General features: G+C 30.2%; 1 protein-coding gene and 1 long non-coding RNA gene across 2 annotated transcripts; one reads left to right on the forward strand and one right to left on the reverse strand.

The window, feature by feature from the left end:
• Positions 1–7,070: 7,070 nt before the first annotated feature.
• Positions 7,071–7,624, forward strand: LOC145957570 (uncharacterized). The gene is made up of 2 exons (XR_014433604.1): positions 7,071–7,175; positions 7,307–7,624. It is a non-coding gene; the product is annotated as an uncharacterized LOC145957570 (long non-coding RNA).
• A 6,930-nt stretch (positions 7,625–14,554) lies between these two features.
• On the reverse strand, positions 14,555–19,450 carry LOC114916631 (uncharacterized). The gene is made up of 6 exons (XM_083073937.1): positions 18,917–19,450; positions 16,598–18,068; positions 16,380–16,506; positions 15,538–15,816; positions 15,350–15,454; positions 14,555–15,266 (listed from the first exon to the last, which is right to left on the reverse strand). The coding sequence occupies exons 2-5, from the start codon at positions 16,993–16,995 to the stop codon at positions 15,380–15,382; spliced, it is 879 nt and encodes a 292-aa protein (XP_082930063.1). The 5' UTR covers positions 16,996–18,068; positions 18,917–19,450; the 3' UTR covers positions 14,555–15,266; positions 15,350–15,379.
• Positions 19,451–20,603: the final 1,153 nt, after the last annotated feature.

The following is a 20,603-nucleotide window of genomic DNA, read 5'->3' on the forward strand; positions in this document are numbered from 1 at the left end:
AGCATTTGTTACACCAAAAGGCATTACTAGATACTCATAGTGTCCATAACGAGTCCTAAATGCTGTCTTAGGTACATCCTCATCCTTAACTCTAATCTGATGGTACCCCAATCTAAGATCAATTTTACTAAATACACAAGCACCCACCAACTGGTCCATAAGATCATCTATCATAGGCAATGGATATTTATTCTTAATGGTCACCTTGTTCAACTGGCGATAATCTACACACAATCTCATACTACCATCCTTCTTCTTAACTAATAGTACGGGTGCTCCCCAAGGTGATACATTAGGCCTCACAAACCCCTTCTCTAACAAGTCTTCTATTTGTTTTTTAAGCTCCACTAACTCTACGGGTGACATCCTATAAGGTGCAATAGAAATAGGTCCTGCTCCTGGTACTAAGTCTATGGAAAATTCTACTTCTCTTCTAAGTGGTAAGCTAGACATATCATCAGAGAAGACATCCGAAAAGTCATATACAACAGGCAGTTCATTCACCAAAATATTACTCTCAGAATTCAAAGAAGCTAACAACATGTACACTTGAGCATCCTCTTGTAAAGATACCTTAACTTGGTTGGTAGTCAAATAATCCTTACTCACTTTTTCAACAGGCTCACCGAAGACAATAGATTTATCAGCACAATTCAAAAGGACATGATTGGAAGATAACCAGTCCATACCCAGAATAACATCTAGCTGACTTAGAGGCAAACAAATTAAGTCAACCATGAAATCTCTACCCTCAATAATCAAAGGACATTTTAAATAGACATCAGAAGTAGACACTGAACCACTAGTTGGTGTCTCTACTATTAACTCAAAAGACAAGGAAGAAACAGGAAATTTTAATTTGGACACACACGCATGTGATATAAAAGAGTGAGTCGCACCAGAGTCATACAAAACAATTAGAGGAGTTCCATTGATGAAACACATACCCTGGATTAAGTCTTTGGATTGTGAAGCTTCAACATCACTCAAGGCAAATACCCTTCCTGTCGCTCGAGGTTTGCTAGCACTCCCTTCAACCTCTGTTGTCTTGTTCTTGGGGCAATCACGAGCTCTATGTCCCTTCTCTTGACATTTGAAGTACGTTATTTCTCTAGGCAACGGACATTCATATGCCCTATGACCTGGCTTCCCACAATTGTAGCAGTTGTTGTGTGAAACAGAACCCACACTTCCTCCTCTAGAAGTTTGGCTAGCCGTGGGAACTTGGCTTCTTTGTTGCACAGAACCTTGATTATTCACCTTAGAACTCGAATTCCCAGCAAACTTGGTGTAAGGTTTACCCTTACTAGATGACCCAAACTTATTATTCCTCATGAATCCTCCACTCTTATAATGAGTTACCCTAGCACGGTTATCCTCATCATATACTCGGCACTTGTTTACCAATTCGTGATAATGAGTAATCCCTTGATAATTGAAAACTTGTTTAATCTCAGGGCGAAGACCACTCACAAACTTCACACATTTTTCCTCCTCATTGCCACACCATCATACATAGGGCAGAATCTAACCAAGTCTTCAAACTTAGTCACATAATCAGCCACAGAATCTTCTCCTTGCTTCAATTCAAGGAATTCCACTTGTTTCTTATGTCTCACATCTCGAGGAAAGTATTTCTCCAAGAATAACCGCTTGAAATTCTCCCAGTTCACTTGGGTACCTGCAGCTATCATTCTTTGTAAAGCACCTTGCCACCAAATGCCACTACAAAAAAAAAGGATTTTAGCGACCACAAAAATCGGTTGCTAAATTACTTAAATCGGCCGCTATTTACTTTAGCGACCGATTTGAAGTAGTTGCAAAAACCCTGGTCGCAAAGTTGTTTAGCGACCGAATTTTTCGGTCGCTAATTGGTCACTACGATTATGGTCGCCATAGTATATGGGGACCAAATTAGCGACCGAAAAAAAGGTCGCTAAATCGATTGCTAAATGTGTTATTTATTTTTAAATAATGATTTTTCTTTCCGTCGCTAAGTCGGTCGCTAACAATTTTTAAAATAAAAAATTATTTTTAATTTCGGTCACTAAATCGGTCACTAAATTTTATTATTTTAAAAAATAATTTTCATTTCGGTCGCTAAATCGGTGACTAAGTGTATTTTTTTATTTTTTATTTTTTAAAAATAATTACTAATTCGATCGCTAAATTTTATTATAATAAAAAATTAATTTTCTTTTCGGTCGCTAAATTGGTCGCTAAACATAATTTTATTTTTGAAAAAAAAAAACTAATTTTTTCGGTCGCTAGGCTTACTTTATTTTTAGACATGATCACTAATTTTATACCTTAAACACTATATATTTTATTTTCATTTTCATTTTGAACCTGTTTAACAATGAAACAATAACACTAAAGTTGATAATGCATATATAGTCCTAATATCATAATAAAAGTAATTAAAATATATAATATATGATACAATCTACAAAATCACAACTAATAAAAAGAATAAAAAAAATGACATTTAACTAATAACTAATAGTAAAAATCAAATAAAGTTTTCTAAACCACAATTAATATAAAACATCTAAAATAAGTCATCAAATACACAACTAACTAAAAACATCCAAAAGGAGTATATAACATTTAACTAATAATAAAAACTAAAACAAGTATATGATATCATAAAAGAGAAATACACATACAATCAACAATCTTTTGGTGTATCATCAACATGATCATGCTGCTTGTCCTCAACATGTGTCTGGGGGTCATCCATAGTGGTAGTTGGTAAAGTAGGCCCTGGCATAAGAGAGTTAATCTGAAAGTGTCGTAATATTTGAAACTAGCCCAGTGAATATACTTTATATGCTCTAGCTCGAGGGGACCATTAGATATTGTAGATATCTTATATTCTGGTTAAAGCCAATTATTGAATATTGCTAGATATCCTTAATTATGGAAATTAGGAAATTGTAGGATTTACATAATTATGGTAATTAGACAATTATTCTCTGTTATTATTACCCATGCTTTGTGTACATTATCACACAGATTCAATCATGTCACTTGCTTGTTCGTATTCCATATGGATATGCAAGCTCCAACTATCCAAGCCAACCGAAAAGTATTTTTTTAATTAAATACCTAATGAAGAGTGACTGACGTGTCTATCAAAAACACATCCAACACTCTGTCTGACACCTCACTGTAAGAGAAATGTACGTGCTTCATAGATGCAAATTTCTCCCCAACCATGATTAGCCAATATAGATGTTGTGGTCTGTGGAACTTGGTTATGCATTGCCCAACCCCCATAATCATGTTTTCCACTTTTTTATGATGTTTGATTTTCATACGTGAAAGTGGGTTTGAAGTTCAAATGAAATAAAAATAAAACATTGATGCTTATGTGGTGAACAAATGCCCTATTTTTTTACATGTCATTTACTTTTCAATAGAGACATCTAACCATGAACTATTTCACTTCAAACCAACTTTTAATTAAAATTAGTTTTGATAATAAATAAAGATTAAATTCAACTTTATAAACGTTTACTCAATGACATTATAAAAAACTACCAAAAGGGAGAGAGGACAATTGGGGAGAGAGGAACAGAGATGAACCACACACCTCATGAAACACCGCAAAGACCAGGAAGGCAATTAATGCAGAAGCACCCTGTACATGACAAAAATCACAATCACAAACACAACTAAAAAGAGAAAGATGAAAATAAAGAATAACATTAATATATACTAAAATCTAGAATATACTATGTTAAGCTACTAGAGTAATTCAAACAAATAACTCGGCTAGAAATGATGAATATATAAAAATATAACAGCACTTCAAATGTAGAATTTGTAGTAAGAAACAATCACAGTTACAATAGTCCTTATACAAGTGTCACTTCAAAACTGGTTAATAACAAGATTATCATAGCAACCAATTATCTGACAACCCAAGTATAATCTAACAAATAAAATCTGCAATTACAATTAATTTTGCAAGAGAAGCTTAATCACATAATAAAGGTTGTTATCCCCATACACTAGCAAGAATCAGATCTAATAAAAATGTAATCCAGCAAAGCCCTGATTCTTTAATTTATTTTCGTTAAAAGTTAAACAATCTGCATTTGATGCATCCATTTCCAGTTAATATCACCAAACTGTACACATTTTTCTAAAGCAGAAAAAAAATTTAAATAAAAATTAGTAGGTGATATCTAATATCAATACATGCAATGCCAGAATAATGATTCCAGTTAATCTCTTCACAGAATAATGATTCCATCCTTTACAAAATGATAAAACTCATGAAAAGAAAATACATGTAACTATAACATAAAGTAATCATGCAATCATAGATGATTTTATTAAATATGATGAGATTGATAGACAGGACATTAAAACCAGAAATATTACCTATGTTACTCCATTATTTGCACAGAATTATATTTTGGTAGCAGGGGCACCTATTTGCTAGATATAGCATTCCAAAGAAAAATAATTAGGTAAGTAAAACAAAGAAAAAGGACATTCAATCAGCTTGAAGTTATTAAAAAAATGACACTTAATTACAATAATAGATTGTCTTTATTAAGATAAAATTATATCTAAACACACCTTTTCCATCTTTTTAAATGCAAGTAGTTGCTAATAACACAAGCATCATTAACTTGCCCCAAACCAGTATCAATTCTCTTCATCATAATAATCACTTATATTTCTACCGTTATACACTAAAAAAAATGTAGAAATAGGATTGAAGCGTGGTAGCTATATTCCAGTGGTAACGTTTTGAATGCATAATAGTCAAACTCCTCATTAGAATGCACAATAGTCAAACTCCTTATAATAAATGATTCATAAAACTCTTTTCCCTTCTGTAAACCATAAGACAAGATCCTTAAATTGAAAAAGAAAAAAAAATTAAAGGAATCTGACACTGCCATACCTTCATGTTTCTCGATATTTTCCATCAGTAGGGTTTTTACACGTCTAAAGTAGGCTTGTGATATGAACCTGCAGCAGACATTAGAAGGAAAAAGCAATTATAAGTTCAATGACTAAAATTGAACATTCAAGTGATAAGAAACGAGACAATATATACACAGAGTATACACTACTGTGACTTAACTATATTCCTTGATTGACAGTGGTAGCCTCTTCACGCGGTTTCTTCAACAAAAAGTTCCCTAGTTTGCCTCCCCAGAAAAGTAGTGATATAACCACAAATAACAGTGTTAATTAACATAATTAATTAAACCTCTCAAAAGACTAAACCTAGTATAGCAAAAAAATAAATTCTGCATGTACCCACTTACATGTATTCCTTAGGGAAGGTCATTAGCATGCAGAACTTGATTCAAGTCTCTTATATAATAGAGACCAGGAGTTGTGATACAATATAGATTTTCTTTTTCCTCTTGAAAATTTATTTATTATAAACAAATGCTTGGTCGGGAAAATATATCTAAAATCAATGCTAATTAAATTCGTATATGATATCAATAGCATACAATATAACACCATTTTTCTACTTGCCCCAAACCAGTAGCAACCATAAGTTCATCATCCTCAACAGATAACTGTTTCTAGGTAAATACCTGTGAATCCAGTATCTAAAAAGAAAAGAAAGACAACAAGAAAACATTCAACTAACTACTTTCAAGTAGAAATACTTTTGTGAGCTTCTCCACCGAAAATAATTCTCTACTTTGCTGAAAATAATTATTTATTTTTAAGCAGAGAAGCTCTCAAAAATTACCTCTAACTTATAGAAGTCTTAAAAGGGCTTCTCAAAGTTTCATCACTAGGGTTTTTCAACTGAACAAACCTCCCATAACCCAAAATCCAATCCAAACAAGCCCTAAGAAATACACCACCGAGGCAGAGTGTAACATCCCAAATTTTATTTAATGAAAAGAAATATTTTTTTATGTATTTATTATGTGAATAAGTATTTTATTTATGTATTTTACTATTTACGTATACGTATTTTACTATTTATGTATACATATTTTTCCTATTTATGTATACGTATTTTACTATTTACGAATACGTATGTATGAATAGTATTTTACTATGCAATTGCACAGTGAAGGGCGGCTGAAACGTGGGCTGCGGATTCTTTACGTTTCAAAATTTTAATTAATTTGAATATAATAATGAATAGTGCATAGTAATTTATAATATTATTTTAATGAATAGTGCATAGTAACTTCAAAAATTCTATAAATAGGGGCCTAAGGTTTTGAAAATTTAGAATTCTAGAGAGAAGGAAATTCTGGAGAAATAGAGAGAGAAAGTAAGAGAGAGAGAAGGAGAAAGAAAAGGAGGTTCTGCTCTAGTGCCTTGTTTAAGGAGAAAGAGGAAAAGATTCTGCCCTAATTCCGATTCCTTTTAAGGAAAGAAGAGAGGAGTTTCTGCCCAAATTTCTGTAAACCCAGGTAAGGGGGGAGTGGGAAACCTCGCTTGGGGGTGTGGGAATAATTGTTAAATAGTTTGTTTGTTGGATTGGCTCCCGATCCCTTGCCTGTTGTTTATTTCTTTGAATATGTATTATTGATGTGTTTTGTTTTATATCTTATTTATTTACATATCAGAATCTGTTATTTGAATGGAAGGCTAAGCCTCCTAAGTATTTATAAATTTGTAATCTATTATTTAAATGGAAGGCTGAGCCTCCTTATTATCTTATATTACCTTTTAAGCTTCCTACTTTACTTAAAAGATCTTAATATATTATTATTGAAAAATATGATACCTAAGCAACCTCTGGACTGTTGGATTGTTGGACTGTTGGACTATTGGACTGTTTGGACTGTTGGACTGTTTGGACTGTTGGACTATTGGACTATTAAATTGGATTATTGAAATAATTCTTAATTATGAAATATGAATATGATATGTGTAACATGCTAAAGGTTGAGTCTGTGAATGTATGACATGCATCATATGCACATATTACTCCAGGTGTGCCGCTGAGGCCGCATACCCACGACTAACAAGGTGTACCTTTGGGTCACCCACGATATGCTAACGAGGTGTATGAACACCAATGATAGGTGTACCTTAGGGTCACCGACAATTGTATAGGTGTGCCTTCGGGTCACCAGTGATGAATTCTGCAACTTCCGTATGGCGCCACATGCATACATTAGTGAGTCAAGTCAAGAAAATCATTATACATAAGCATATATGTGAGATTGATTATATATGTGAATTATATTGCGTGTGTGTGTGCTATTTAACTTTTATTTCTATATCTGCAACTGAGTGAGAAGTTTCTCACTCCCTTGTCATTTTTGTGTATATTTAAATTATGATGCAGATAATTAGCATGAGGCTGAGGATGTTGGTGGTGAAGCTTAGGCTTCTGTTTGGGTTTCGCTCTGATAGGATGTGACATCGGGATTAGCTAGACTAATTGTTAAATTATTATTATTTTTCTTTTGTAATTTTTATGTTATTTATGTTGAAAGTGTGTATTTTTGTCATATTATAATTTTACTAAAAGATTATAAGTTAATTCCTAACTAGGAGGCCCTGCCACCTTTACTGGGATTAATCTATAATCTTTATTTTATTATTTCTTGACAATTTGATACTTACAGTTGAAAATTATGAATGTGCATCTTTTACCCAATGATACTTGAGATAATTATTTTATATTAGACTAAGAAAGAATTTATATATAGATGGTTTATATCTATTGTAATTATGTTGGGGTAGAGGGTGTCACATTTAGTGGTATCAGAGCAAGTCGATTTTATCAACCGTGTGTGTTATGTGCTTATCATGACTCTGTTGTGTACTCTGACTATGTCTTGTTTGTTGTGTACTATGATGATGATGTTCGTCTTGTGTTGATATTGTTGAGTTTGAGATTGTTAAGTTAGTTTGTAATCAGAGGAATGATAATCATGATAGTGTTAGCCAACTCGAATTATTAGAACCTTGGATGGGAGGTGATATATTGAGTGTACTAAGAGTTTATGATTGGTGAAGTTTCTGACATCTATAGTTGTAGCAGGTTGAATCTAAAGGTGGTTGTCTCTTTGGTGAGAGATCGAAATGATGTTAATTCCCTTAAGTGTTATTATTGGTATGTTAATTATTTATGGTTTAGGTAGCATGTGAGTTGTTTTGATTGAGAAAAGTAAGGAGAGACTTGAATGAGAAATTAAGTAGTGAATTTGGAAAAAATTGAGGTATTTTGTGGCATTAGATATATTGATACATTATTGCTATTTGGTGTCGAAAATATTTTCATTATAGTTTGTTATGATAGTATGAGTATTATATCGACAAAATTTATATTTTGAGGTCTTTATGAAGAATATGGCTTTAGATATTATCTTTTCAATAGAACTAGGATAAGATGAAACAAAAATCTAGAACTTCAAGTTATGACTGCCTTGGTGATTAGAAATTTAGTAAGCACTGAATTTATTAGTGGTGATATTTGAATCTTTAGCTAAAGAGATGATCTCTTGGAAATCTTATGTCTTCATAAAGAGTTGTAGCTTATTCACTTAACTTTCGTTTGAGATAGGTTTGAAATCACTTGGATGAATACAACTCGGTTTGTCAGGTAGATATATGCTATCATGATATTTTGAGTTGTTAGGCATAAAAATAGATTTAAACTAGATTGTCTAAGTATGAATTTGGATTGTATGAGGTGAGTATTTTAGACCATGAAATTTCTTGCGGAGGAAGATCTACTTAAGTTGTGCTTAAGTGAGAGATACTTGAGTCAATTAGTAAAATCAGGAGTCTTGTTTGATAGTTTATATGAAAATTCAGTGAGTAATTTTTTTTTTTTTTTTTAACAACTGTTCATGGTTTAAACTGCTCTCACTATAAAAATTGCTTTTGCCTTCGTTTCTTTGGTTATTAAGATGTTTCAGTTCACTAGGTTGTTTCTTGCCTACCCTTGGAATCAACCGTAAGGATAATCTATATCAGGAATTCTTGAACCTGTGTATATTTTTAACTACCCAAATCATTTCGTTGCTTACTTCTTTGAATTACTTACTATTACCTTTGACTGAATTGACTAGAAAGGAGTTACATTAGTATGGGATAACAATTGAGGAAGTAGTTTTCAAACTCTTAAGGAAAGATTGACTAGTGTTAATATTACTAGATTTTAGTAAGATTATTGTGATATATAAATATGTCTCTGAAAATAGGTTTAGGAAGAATATTGTGGCAAGAAGAAAAGATAGTAGCTTATGTTTCTAAGAAATTGAAAATTCATGAGAGAAATTACCTTACCCATAACCTTGTTAGCGACTTTGTCATTTATATTAAGATTTGGAAACACTAACTATATGATTCTATGGTTGAGGTATTTAGTGATCATAAGAACCTTAAATATATTTTGACCAAAGGGGTTGAATACGAGATAAAAGAAATAGTTGAAATTTCTTAAGGAGTAAAATTTTGATCTTATTATTTGGCTAAAGCCATTGTGGTGATTGATGTTTTGAGGAAATCTTTATCTTTCATTATGATTAGAGAGATGAATCTTTTTGGCTTAAATTAGAAATTTAAGTTTGGATTATAAGGTTACTTCTAGTATTGTGAGATTAAGTATGAATAGCGAATGGATTGCTGAAGAAAATTATAGGAGCATAATTAGTTGATTTATTTTGGTAACAAGTTATAAGGCTATAGGTTAAGGTGATGGATATGATTATGACTTGGGTGAAGATGAAATGGTGAAACTTGAGAACTGATATGGATATCGAGTGTACATTATGCTTAGGTACCTGATCTTTAGAATTGATCATAGAAGAGTTTGAATTGGTTGTAGATAGAGTAGTAAAATTAGTGATCTGATATGTGTATCTAATGCTTAGGTGTTGATGTTGTGGCAAATATCTGGATTACAATGATAACCAAATTATTATTTTGATGATTTAAGGATTGAATTTGATTGCAGAATTTAGAAACTTATGCTTGATGTGTAAGATTACCATAGTAGCATTGAATTATTTATGTTGGAAGTAACTAATAGATGAGATTAGAGGAACTAGGAGTTAGATCCTTTATTAGTGACCCAAATAAGCAAGAGATTAGAAAGGACACAGTTGGATGTTTAGTTGTAAAACTTGAAAGGACATAAGAGTACTCTTAACATTTATTTAGGAGTTACTAAAATGTATCAGAGTGGCGCAAGGGAAGCGTGATGGTCTAATATGGAAAGCGAAGTAAAGAACTTGAATCAAGGTATGGAGAGTGAGTTTAAATTTGGAGTGGATGGAGTTTTGAGATTTAAGGATAAGTTGTGCATTCCTAGTGTGCTAGAATTTAATAAAGCAATCCTAGAAGAAGGTCATAAGAGTATCTTTAGTATCCATTCAGAAACTACTAAGATGTACCAAAATCTTAAGAAGATATTTTGTGACCTAAGATGAAGAGAGGAGTAAAGCAATTGTATATTTATGGCTAGCATACTAGAAGTTTTTAAGAATCTTGTAGCACTTAGATGCTCCATTTTGGAAGTAAGATGGTGAATAGATAGACCCTAGTGGAAGATTTGTCTAAGACGCTTAAGAAATTGATTTTGTTTGTGTTTAAGTGGATAAATTATCATATGCACATATTACTCCAGGTGTGCCGCTGAGGCCGCATACCCACGACTAACAAGGTGTACCTTTGGGTCACCCACGATATGCTAACGAGGTGTATGAACACCAATGATAGGTGTACCTTAGGGTCACCGACAATTGTATAGGTGTGCCTTCGGGTCACCAGTGATGAATTCTGCAACTTCCGTATGGCGCCACATGCATACATTAGTGAGTCAAGTCAAGAAAATCATTATACATAAGCATATATGTGAGATTGATTATATATGTGAATTATATTGCGTGTGTGTGTGCTATTTAACTTTTATTTCTATATCTGCAACTGAGTGAGGATAATTAGCATGAGGCTGAGGATGTTGGTGGTGAAGCTTATGCTTCTGTTTGGGTTTCGCTCTGATAGGATGTGACATCGGGATTAGCTAGACTAATTGTTAAATTATTATTATTTTTCTTTTGTAATTTTTATGTTATTTATGTTGAAAGTGTGTATTTTTGTCATATTATAATTTTACTAAAAGATTATAAGTTAATTCCTAACTAGGAGGCCCTGCCACCTTTACTGGGATTAATCTATAATCTTTATTTTATTATTTCTTGACAATTTGATACTTACAGTTGAAAATTATGAATGTGCATCTTTTACCCAATGATACTTGAGATAATTATTTTATATTAGACTAAGAAAGAATTTATATATAGATGGTTTATATCTATTGTAATTATGTTGGGGTAGAGGGTGTCACACAGAGAGAGAGAATCACACAATTTTCCTAAAAATCTCAAAACATGGTTTTCACGGCATCCTTAGATTCCCGTAACCAACTTCACAAGCAGTAAAATAAAAATAAAAAAAAAATAAAAGTTTCCGTCGTAGCCATCGTACCAAACAAAAAACCCCAAATCCCAATCAAAGCGAACGAAAACCTTAAGTTGTGGAGCAGTGCGGCGGGGCCGAGATAGGACTTAGGGTTCCACCAGTAGCTGGGGCAGGATCTCCTTCCCGGGCACCGGTGGCGGCGTCTTCTGCTTCAACCACGGCTCAATGCTCTTATACTGTCGACGCCGCGCTCTCCGCCGGAATCTTCGTGAGGCACACCAGGCCGTTGCACCCATAGATGTTCATCGCGTAGGACCCGCAGATCCCCTTGAGGCACGAGGGCCGGAACGTGAGGAGGCCCAGCATGAACGCCGTCGAGGAGGGGACCCTCTGCGGTGTTCTGTTGCGGTGTGTTGTGTTATTAGGGTATAGGGGAACTTGGGGGGGGGGGGGGGTTATGTCCAAAAAAAATTCAATTTGAAATTAAGTTTTTTTTTAAAAATTAGATAATACTTTTTAAATTAGTTAAGAAACATAACATATGGAAATCGAATTATCATATTCTTACATATACTTATCTATATGTGAGTAAAAATACAAAAAAAAAAAAATTTGAGAGGAAAAAAAATTATATCAAATATTCTTAATGATATTTATTTCAAATAGAGTTTTTTTTATTAAAAGAATCAAATAAAGTTTATTTAATTAGATTTGCCTATATTTTAGTAAAACAAAATTAAGTATTTTTCTTTTTACCTATTTGTATGTTTAAAGGGAATAAATAATTATGTATAGTAATCCAATATTAAATCAAAAGATAATAAAAATTATAACTAAAATCATAATAAATATTATGATATTAAATTTAGTATATATTAAAATTAATTAAATATTTGTATTTAAAAAATTGTTACAGATTTTAGATATATATTTTAAAGTTTTTATTTTATTAAATTAATTAAAAATTAATTATATTTTATCACTTTTTAATAAAGTAAGTGAATGATAATTAAATATTATAATTATTTTACAATAATTTAAAATAAAAAGATAATAAAATATGTTAACTTATGTTTCAAATAAAATGCTTTAAAATATTATAATCAAAAGAAATCCAATATTAAATCAAAAGATTATAAAAATTATAACTAAAATCATAATAAATATTTTGATATTAAATTTATTATATTTTAAAATTAATTAAATATTTGTATCAAATAAACTGATACAGATTTTAGATTTTGTTTACTATGTTTTATAATAAAAAGAAATTCAATATTAAATCAAAAGATTATAAAAAATTATAACTAAAATCATAATAAATATTCTGATACTAGATTTTTAAAATATATTTTAATTAAAAATATATTTTTGGTTAATATGATGGTTAAAAGTATTTTTTATAAATAATTATATTAAAAATAAATTTTAAAATCTTATAATGGTGTTTTTTAATAATGTTAACTTAAATATTTCCAAGATTTTAGAATAAATTAAAATGAAAAGATAATAAAATATGTTAATCTGTGTTGGGATTTTATTTCAACACGAAACTTTAAAATAAATGTGCGAATAAAAAAAACTCCGGTCTGTTTGATAGTGAAAAAAGTAAGGAAGCGCATTGTGATGTATTAAAAACTAATCAAAAAGAACAAGTAGGTGGTTTGTCCAATTAGTTATGGGGAAGACTTAAGATTTTCTCCACGTAAGTATGTGTGTGGATTCGAGCTCTACTGTCAGTAATTTTAGTCTTTTTAAACAAAGGAGGTGTAATTGTAATAAAAAGGAGGTGTATATATCATAAGTTAAATACTATGAACATCTTCGAGTAAATTAAAATCAAAAGATAATAATTTTTTTAAATTACTAAAAAATATTTCATTTTTTAATTGTTTCACAAATTCTTACTAATTTTTGTATAAATCAATTGCTTTTAAACAATGAAACTAACATGATTATATTAATTGAATTGAATGATTAAGTCTAACTTTTAAAATAATAATTGAAATAAAATAAGATTCATGAAAATAATTTTAAAATATATTAAGTAAATAATTTTTATATATAAAGACAAGGATTAAAATAATCAATGAAATTAATGTAATGTTCATTTATAAATATTTAAATAAATTATAAGTAGCAAGATATTATTTAATTGATGTTTAAAATAAAATATTTTATAATATCTGAATGAATTGATTTTTAAGATAAACTATTATATACATATTTAATTAATATAATTTTAATATATATATATATATATATGTATATTAGATATATTTTAAATATATGTTTTTATATTAAAAATTATTTTATCATTAATAAAAATATTTCAAAATATGGCTGTTGTTGAATCAGTTTTCCATGGTGGGATCATATTCATATATAATAATAGAATCATGTCTCTTTAAAGAAGCAATATCTACCTCAAAGTAGTACGAACATAATTGAAAATAGATGATATAACGTATTCTAAATAATTGATTTCATGTGTTATTAGTGTATATATTTATATATACATTTTTTATTTTATAATTTTTATTTATTAAACTAATGGAACATTAATTATATTTTATCAATTTTAGATTTGTTTGATAAATTTTTATTAATCCTTATATAAGCCAATTATTTTTAATTTGATCGAACTAGCATGTTTATATCAATTGAACTAGATGTTTAAGTCAATTTTAAAAATAATAATTAAAATAAAATAAGATTTATGAAAAGAAGTTTATTTACCTTAACAATATTGGAAAGAACAATAAATTATGTATTTTCATATTATCTAATAATATAATAAAACATTAAGCATGATAAAACACTACAAGAAATTTCAAGATTACAGACGGCCAAAATCCGTGGGTAATAAAAAAAATCCGTGGGAAACACTCAATTTCCGACGGATTACAGACGGACAAAAATCCGTCGGTAAATTGGTCGTCTGAAATATTTACCGACGGATTTTAATCCGTGGGTAACTTCCCACGGACTAAATCCGTGGGTAATTTCTCACGGACTGAATCCGTGGGTAATTTCCCACGGACTGAATCCGTGGGAAATTACCCACGGATTCAGTCCGTGGGAAATTACCCTGGATATCCCATGATACATTACCTACAGATTTAATCCGTGGGAAATTCTTTGGGTATTATTAAATTTTTTTTAAATAAATTAAAAATCATATTAATAATAATCCTGTTTAAAGATATTAAATGAATCATAATTATGTGAATTAAAACAAGTTTAATCATTCAGACAAAATAAAGTGTCATACATAAATAAAGTTTAAGGTTCAAATTTAAAAACAAAATGCAGTACAACCAATAGAATTATAACATAACATAATATATCTAATAATCTGAATATCCAGGTGAATGTTGTTGATGTTGGTCATTAGCTTGTTCATCCTCTGTTGGTTGCCGATTGTCTTGTTGTTGGTCTTGTTGGTGTCTGTTTGGTTGTTGCTGTTGAAGAGTAGTCTGCATAGTAGGTGGTAGGAATGGGAGTACAGCATTGAGAAATGTGTTGAACTGAGTCTGATACTGGGAGGTCAAGGATTGAATCTCAGTCTGATATTGGGAGCGCATCCGACGCATCTCTTCCTCATTAGCTAAAACTCGTTGCGTCAACTGAGAAATCTCTTGTGTATTCTGAGACTGACTTGAAGATGTCCCCACAAAGCTGCTATGTTCATTCTCATAAAGATCTCCCGTACCATAACGACGTCCCTTGTATTTTTTACCGATAGCTGCATTCCAACATTGACTCCTAAGTCTATCCTCCTCAACAGGGTCTAAAGGGGTGCATTCTGAGGTGCCAGCAGTGGATCCAACCTCAGATATAGCTTGAGAAAATCTAGCTTCAAAATCTTCCTATTATCATCATAAACAGTACGTAAAAATAGTGTAAACATTAATAAAATTAACGACCAATGAAATAAGTAACATAGACTCACATGTGTCCGCCTAGATCTTTCATCAACAAACTAACCAGTGTCTTTTCGTATATGAGTTTGCTGAAAGAGTTCATCATGGTGTACAGGTCGACCAAGCTCCTTTTCCTACAAATAAAAACATTATATAAATCAAAATTTAACATATAAAATTAAGCATTAGAAGAATGAAGACTAAAATATAAGCATACCATGCGAATGGCATGTTCATTCATGCTAATGGAGCCACATGTGTGCATACTTCCACCCTTTTCAGATGCTCTATTTTTTTGTGCTTGTGTACACTTTGTACGATATGTAGGTACATTCCAATGTTCTAATAAAGAGTTCCACACACGATCTCCAATCCAATCTGGTTTCTTATTTTTCTTTCGGGCATCCATAAACATCTCAGAAAGTCTATGAGAAGCTTTTGCATTGAAATTTTTTTTGATATTACTTTCATGCTCAGGACTCCATTTCACCATCCTCTATTAACAACCATATATATTAATTAATAACCAAAGAAACATCTCAGAAAATCTATGAGAATAAGCAAGTATTTAACAATAATATATATTTTCAATGACCAAATCAATCTATGAAAAATACTCTTATATGGTTTAATACAATTCAATACAATACAAATCAATCAGTCATTGCAACAATCCAATACAATTAATCAACAAACTCCTATAGAATTTATAATAGCTTATTTTTGTAAAAAGAACTCTAGAAGTTACATTTTTTTTATTAAATTAAATTTCTTATGATAATATTTATCTTTATTAAATTATCTATTAATAAACTAACAACATATATAACTTTTTGTTTTAATGTAATAGTAATACATATACAATCCAGTTTTAGTTTTTATTGAAGATATTAATATCATAACTTTATATTATAACTAGAAGTTAATTGTTATCTTTGAATATAAAGAATTGGAATATCAACACCTAAATCAACAAACAAACCCACATCTATATCAACAAACTAATACCTTAGATTTAAATAGACATATAAATTTATATTTCATAAATCTTTAATTTACCTTGAAACGTTGAAAGAAAATATCTTTATCAGCCTGGGGAATTTCTCCCCATGTGACCCAAGGTGAATGATATTGCTGCTTAATGGTCCGTGTGATAGCAGTTGATGCAGTCTTTGATGGGAGAAACCTAAACAAGATAAAGACATAAAATTTTAAACCTTAATAAACTTAAATTTACTTATAATTAAGAAATTAAGTAAATGTTAATTTATTCTTACCCATTACAAGTAGGTTTAATTAAAGGAAGATCATCAAGTGGCGGGTCTTCCTCATTTAAGTCTTCACTAGTAGGTGGTGGATTAACAATAGGTGTTCCTATAGCATTTGGGGATGGAGATGGTGTGGATGTCGCACCCGGGGATGGAGATGGTGTGGATGTCGCACCTGCGGATGGAGATGGTGTAGAACGAATAGCTATGGATGAGGATGACATACAACCAATGACTGGGAATGGGGATGGTCTAGATGCCACAACTGGGGATGGGATAGATGATGTGAAGTTGTCTCTACGTGACAATACTTTAATCTCATATCGCTTCTTCCCCTTCATTACCTGTTTCCCCTTATTCCCGCTAGGCGACGGTGGACGGGGAGGGTCACAACCTCCTGATGACATATCTATTCATTGAAAATTCTACTTTTGAACTCCCATCTAGTAAGTTGTACTTATGAACAATTAATTCTTGACATTTTGGTATTAAAGAATTGCTACCAGAATATTAAAATGGGTTGAGCTTATTAACCCATCATAAAATACAGTTTGGGCTAATAAAATCTAAGACTAAAATTATTTTGCTCCAACCTGACATAGTCCAGAAATTTATTATCCAGATGCAAGCTGCTTATGTAGGTGGGATCAACCTATTGGCCCAAAATTTTAAAAATAATTATATAATTATTTTATTTTAAAGATAGAAATTTCAGAGAATATAATTATTTTCCAACAGCTACGTACCAACCATTTTTAAAGAGAAATTCACCATGAATCATACAGGAATCCAAATGTCATTGCATGGAACAAAAAAAATCTGAAACTAAATTAATAAAATTTCATACCATTCAAACGAAGGCTACAAAAGAAATATATTGCCCCAACAATCTTCACAACATAGATCAGGTTAACTTGTATAGTTGTATTTATTTCACATTTTACCTATTTTCCATGCTTTGAAAACAATGATAGATACCCATTAGTTAGTAGAATAATTGGGTTGGTTAGAGTTACTTAGTCAGGGGCTGGGATAACTAAGGAAATAAGGCATGTTGCCTATAAATAAGAAAAGGGGCTGAAAGTCAGATTTTATCTTGTGATTTGAGAGGAAATTTATGTTGGTATGGGTCAGTCTAAGCCTCTCAATAATCCTGGAAATTATTTTATAATTTTTTATTACTAGAAACTTAGCTTCCTACAATTCTGATTCACTTTCTATCACACAAAGGGATCTTGCATGCAAGATTGTGAAACTCTTATAGTTTTCATATACTCATGCATGGTCAGTAGACTTGACTTGCAATTTGTAAGAGTTTACGTAATAACAATTAATGCTAAGAAAGCCTAATGACAGTATCCAAACAAAATATAATACCATAAACAGCTACCTTCAACAACTTGTACTCTTGCAGGCAAATCAAAGACTTGGAGCAGGATGTCCCCACCGAATTCCTCTTCCTTCTCCTTGCTTTCAAATGCTAATTGGAAAAAATAGATCTTTTTGTGTCAGTCCCCACCAATGTTTCTTATAATATAAATATATTATTGAATAAAAATTTAAAAAAAATACTAGCTTTTGCACAAAAAACTGACTCTGTTTTTATATCAGAATCAAACACGAATGCAGGAGAAGGATTTCTCATCACAAACTGACTCTGTACAAAGTTTTCTCATCATCCAAAAAGTTAGTTTTATTCCTTTTGAATAAAAGTCAACATGCCAGTTTGTAAGGATTTCTCCCTACAATTTTCTTTCTTCGTGTGTCCTATGGGGTTCCAAAGAGTCTAACTTCCAGACACCATATAATACTAGCTCAACATTAACATCTTTGTAATAACAATAATAATCTTATTCCACTAGGTCAAGATATATATCTGACGACCCGCACAAATCCACTTTCAATTAATCCCATGTCAAAAACTTTCATTCCATTAACCAGGTCCGTGTTAATAAATATAAAACCAGGAAAAGGCATGGATTAGAAAGCAAAATTCCAAAGTCGCCCAAAATAAACACAAAATATAGGTAAAATGAACATTATCTAATAAAAATTTTGCCACATCTCAAATGTTGTATCCTTCCTAACTCAAATCCCTGTTAGTTTAGAAAAATCTCAACTTCATTCGAAAGGGAAAATGTAAAATTTCTTAAGCTACAACAGAAAGCTAGATCTTTCAGCCAAAGAGAGACAGAGAAAGAGAAAGTGGAAGAGGTCTTATGAATGTATCTATCTCGCAAGGATGAATGAATGCTTAATAATGTTAAAGGCACACACGAAAATACAGTGTACTCACAAAATCAAAATGCAATAGCGAAGAAAGTGTACCAGAACGAAGAACGAAGAAGCTGAACCCTAACACCCCACCAGTGGTTCAGAACGAAGAAGCTGAACCCTAACTCCCACCACCAGTGGTTCAGAGTAGCGAAAGGGAGAAACTGTGCTTTGGTGGGAATGCTGAATCCTAATAAATTAACTCAAATTTTAAAATATATTTTAATTATTTTATAATAAATTAAAATAAAAATATAATAAAATATATTAACCAATATTTCAAATAAAATACATTAAAATATTATAATAAAAAAAAATCTAGCATTAAATCAAAAAATTATAAAAATTATAACTAAAATCATAATAAATATTATAATATTTATTTTATTATATATTAAAATTAAATATTTGTATAAAAAATGATAAAGATTTTAGACTTTATGTATTATATTTTATAATCAAAAGAAATCTAATATTAAATCAAAAATTATAAAAAATTATAACTAAAATATAATAAGTATTTAGATATGAAATTTATTATATATTAAAATTAATTAAATATTTTTTTCAAAGAAATTGATACAAATTTTAAATTTTATTTATTATGTTTTATAATAAAAAATTCCAAGATTAAATTAAAAGATTATAAAAATAATAACTAAAATCTTATAATGGTATTTTTTAATGATGTTAAATTAAATATTCTAATCATTTTAGTATAATTTAAACTGATAAATGTGTGAATAAAAAAAATCTCGTTAAAACGGTCACGTATTCTGTTTGATAGAGAAAAAAAATAAAGAAACGCATTGTGATATATTAAAAACTTATCAAAAACAACAAGTGGGTGGTTTGCCCAATTAATCAAGGGGAAAGACTTAAGACTTTCTCCACATAAGTATGTGTGTGGATTCGAGCTCTACTGTCAGCAATTTTAGCCTTTTTAAACGAATGAGGTGTAATTGTAATAAAAAAAAGGTGTATATATCATAAGTTAAATACTATGACCATCTTTAAGTAAATTAAAATCAAAAGATAATAATTTTTAAAAATTACTCAAAAAATATTTCATTTTATAATTATTTCACAAATTCTTACTAATTTTTGTATAAATCAATTGCTTTAAAAAAATCAAACTAACATGATTATATCAATTGAATTGAATGGTTTAAGTCTAACTTTTAAAATAATAATTGAAATAAAATAAAATTCATGAAAATAATTTTAAAATATATTAGGTAAATAATTTTTATATATAATAAAATTAAAGACAAGGATTAAAATAATCAATGGAGTGAATGTAATATTCATTTATAAATATTTAAATAAATTATAAGTAGCAAGGTATTATTTAATTGATGTTTAAAATAAAATATTTTATATTATCTAAATGAAATGATTTTTAATATAAACTGTTATATACATATTTAATTAATATAATTTTAAAATTTATATGTATATTAGATATATTTTAAATAAACAAATTTTATATTAAAATTTAATTTATAATTAAAAAAATAAAAATATTTCAAAATATGACTGTTGTTAAATCAGTTTCCTATGGTGAGATCATATTCATATATAATAATATTAAAAGTATATTGATCTACTGGTATTATGATTAATCTATTAGTTTCAAGCTCTTAAATTTGATTAAAAAATATTGTAACTAATTTTTTAAAATAAAAGGGTATAATGGTCAAAAAAAGTGGAGACAAAGATAGTTACTGAAAAGGGTATC

The sequence above is a fragment of the Cajanus cajan genome, chromosome 4 (assembly GCF_000230855.2).
Source record: "Cajanus cajan strain Asha chromosome 4, NIPB_CcT2T_4, whole genome shotgun sequence".
NCBI classification, from domain to species: Eukaryota; Viridiplantae; Streptophyta; class Magnoliopsida; order Fabales; family Fabaceae; genus Cajanus; species Cajanus cajan.

Coding starts and splice junctions, on each gene's coding strand:
- LOC114916631 (XM_083073937.1), bottom strand. CDS start 16,995: ATGTCATCAGGAGGTTGTGACCCTCCCCGTCCACCGTCGCCTAGCGGG. Junction 15,817..16,379: donor TTTTCTTTCAACGTTTCAAG/GTAAATTAAAGA, acceptor GGTTGTTAATAG/AGGATGGTGAAATGGAGTCC. Junction 15,455..15,537: donor ATGAACATGCCATTCGCATG/GTATGCTTATAT, acceptor TTTTATTTGTAG/GAAAAGGAGCTTGGTCGACC.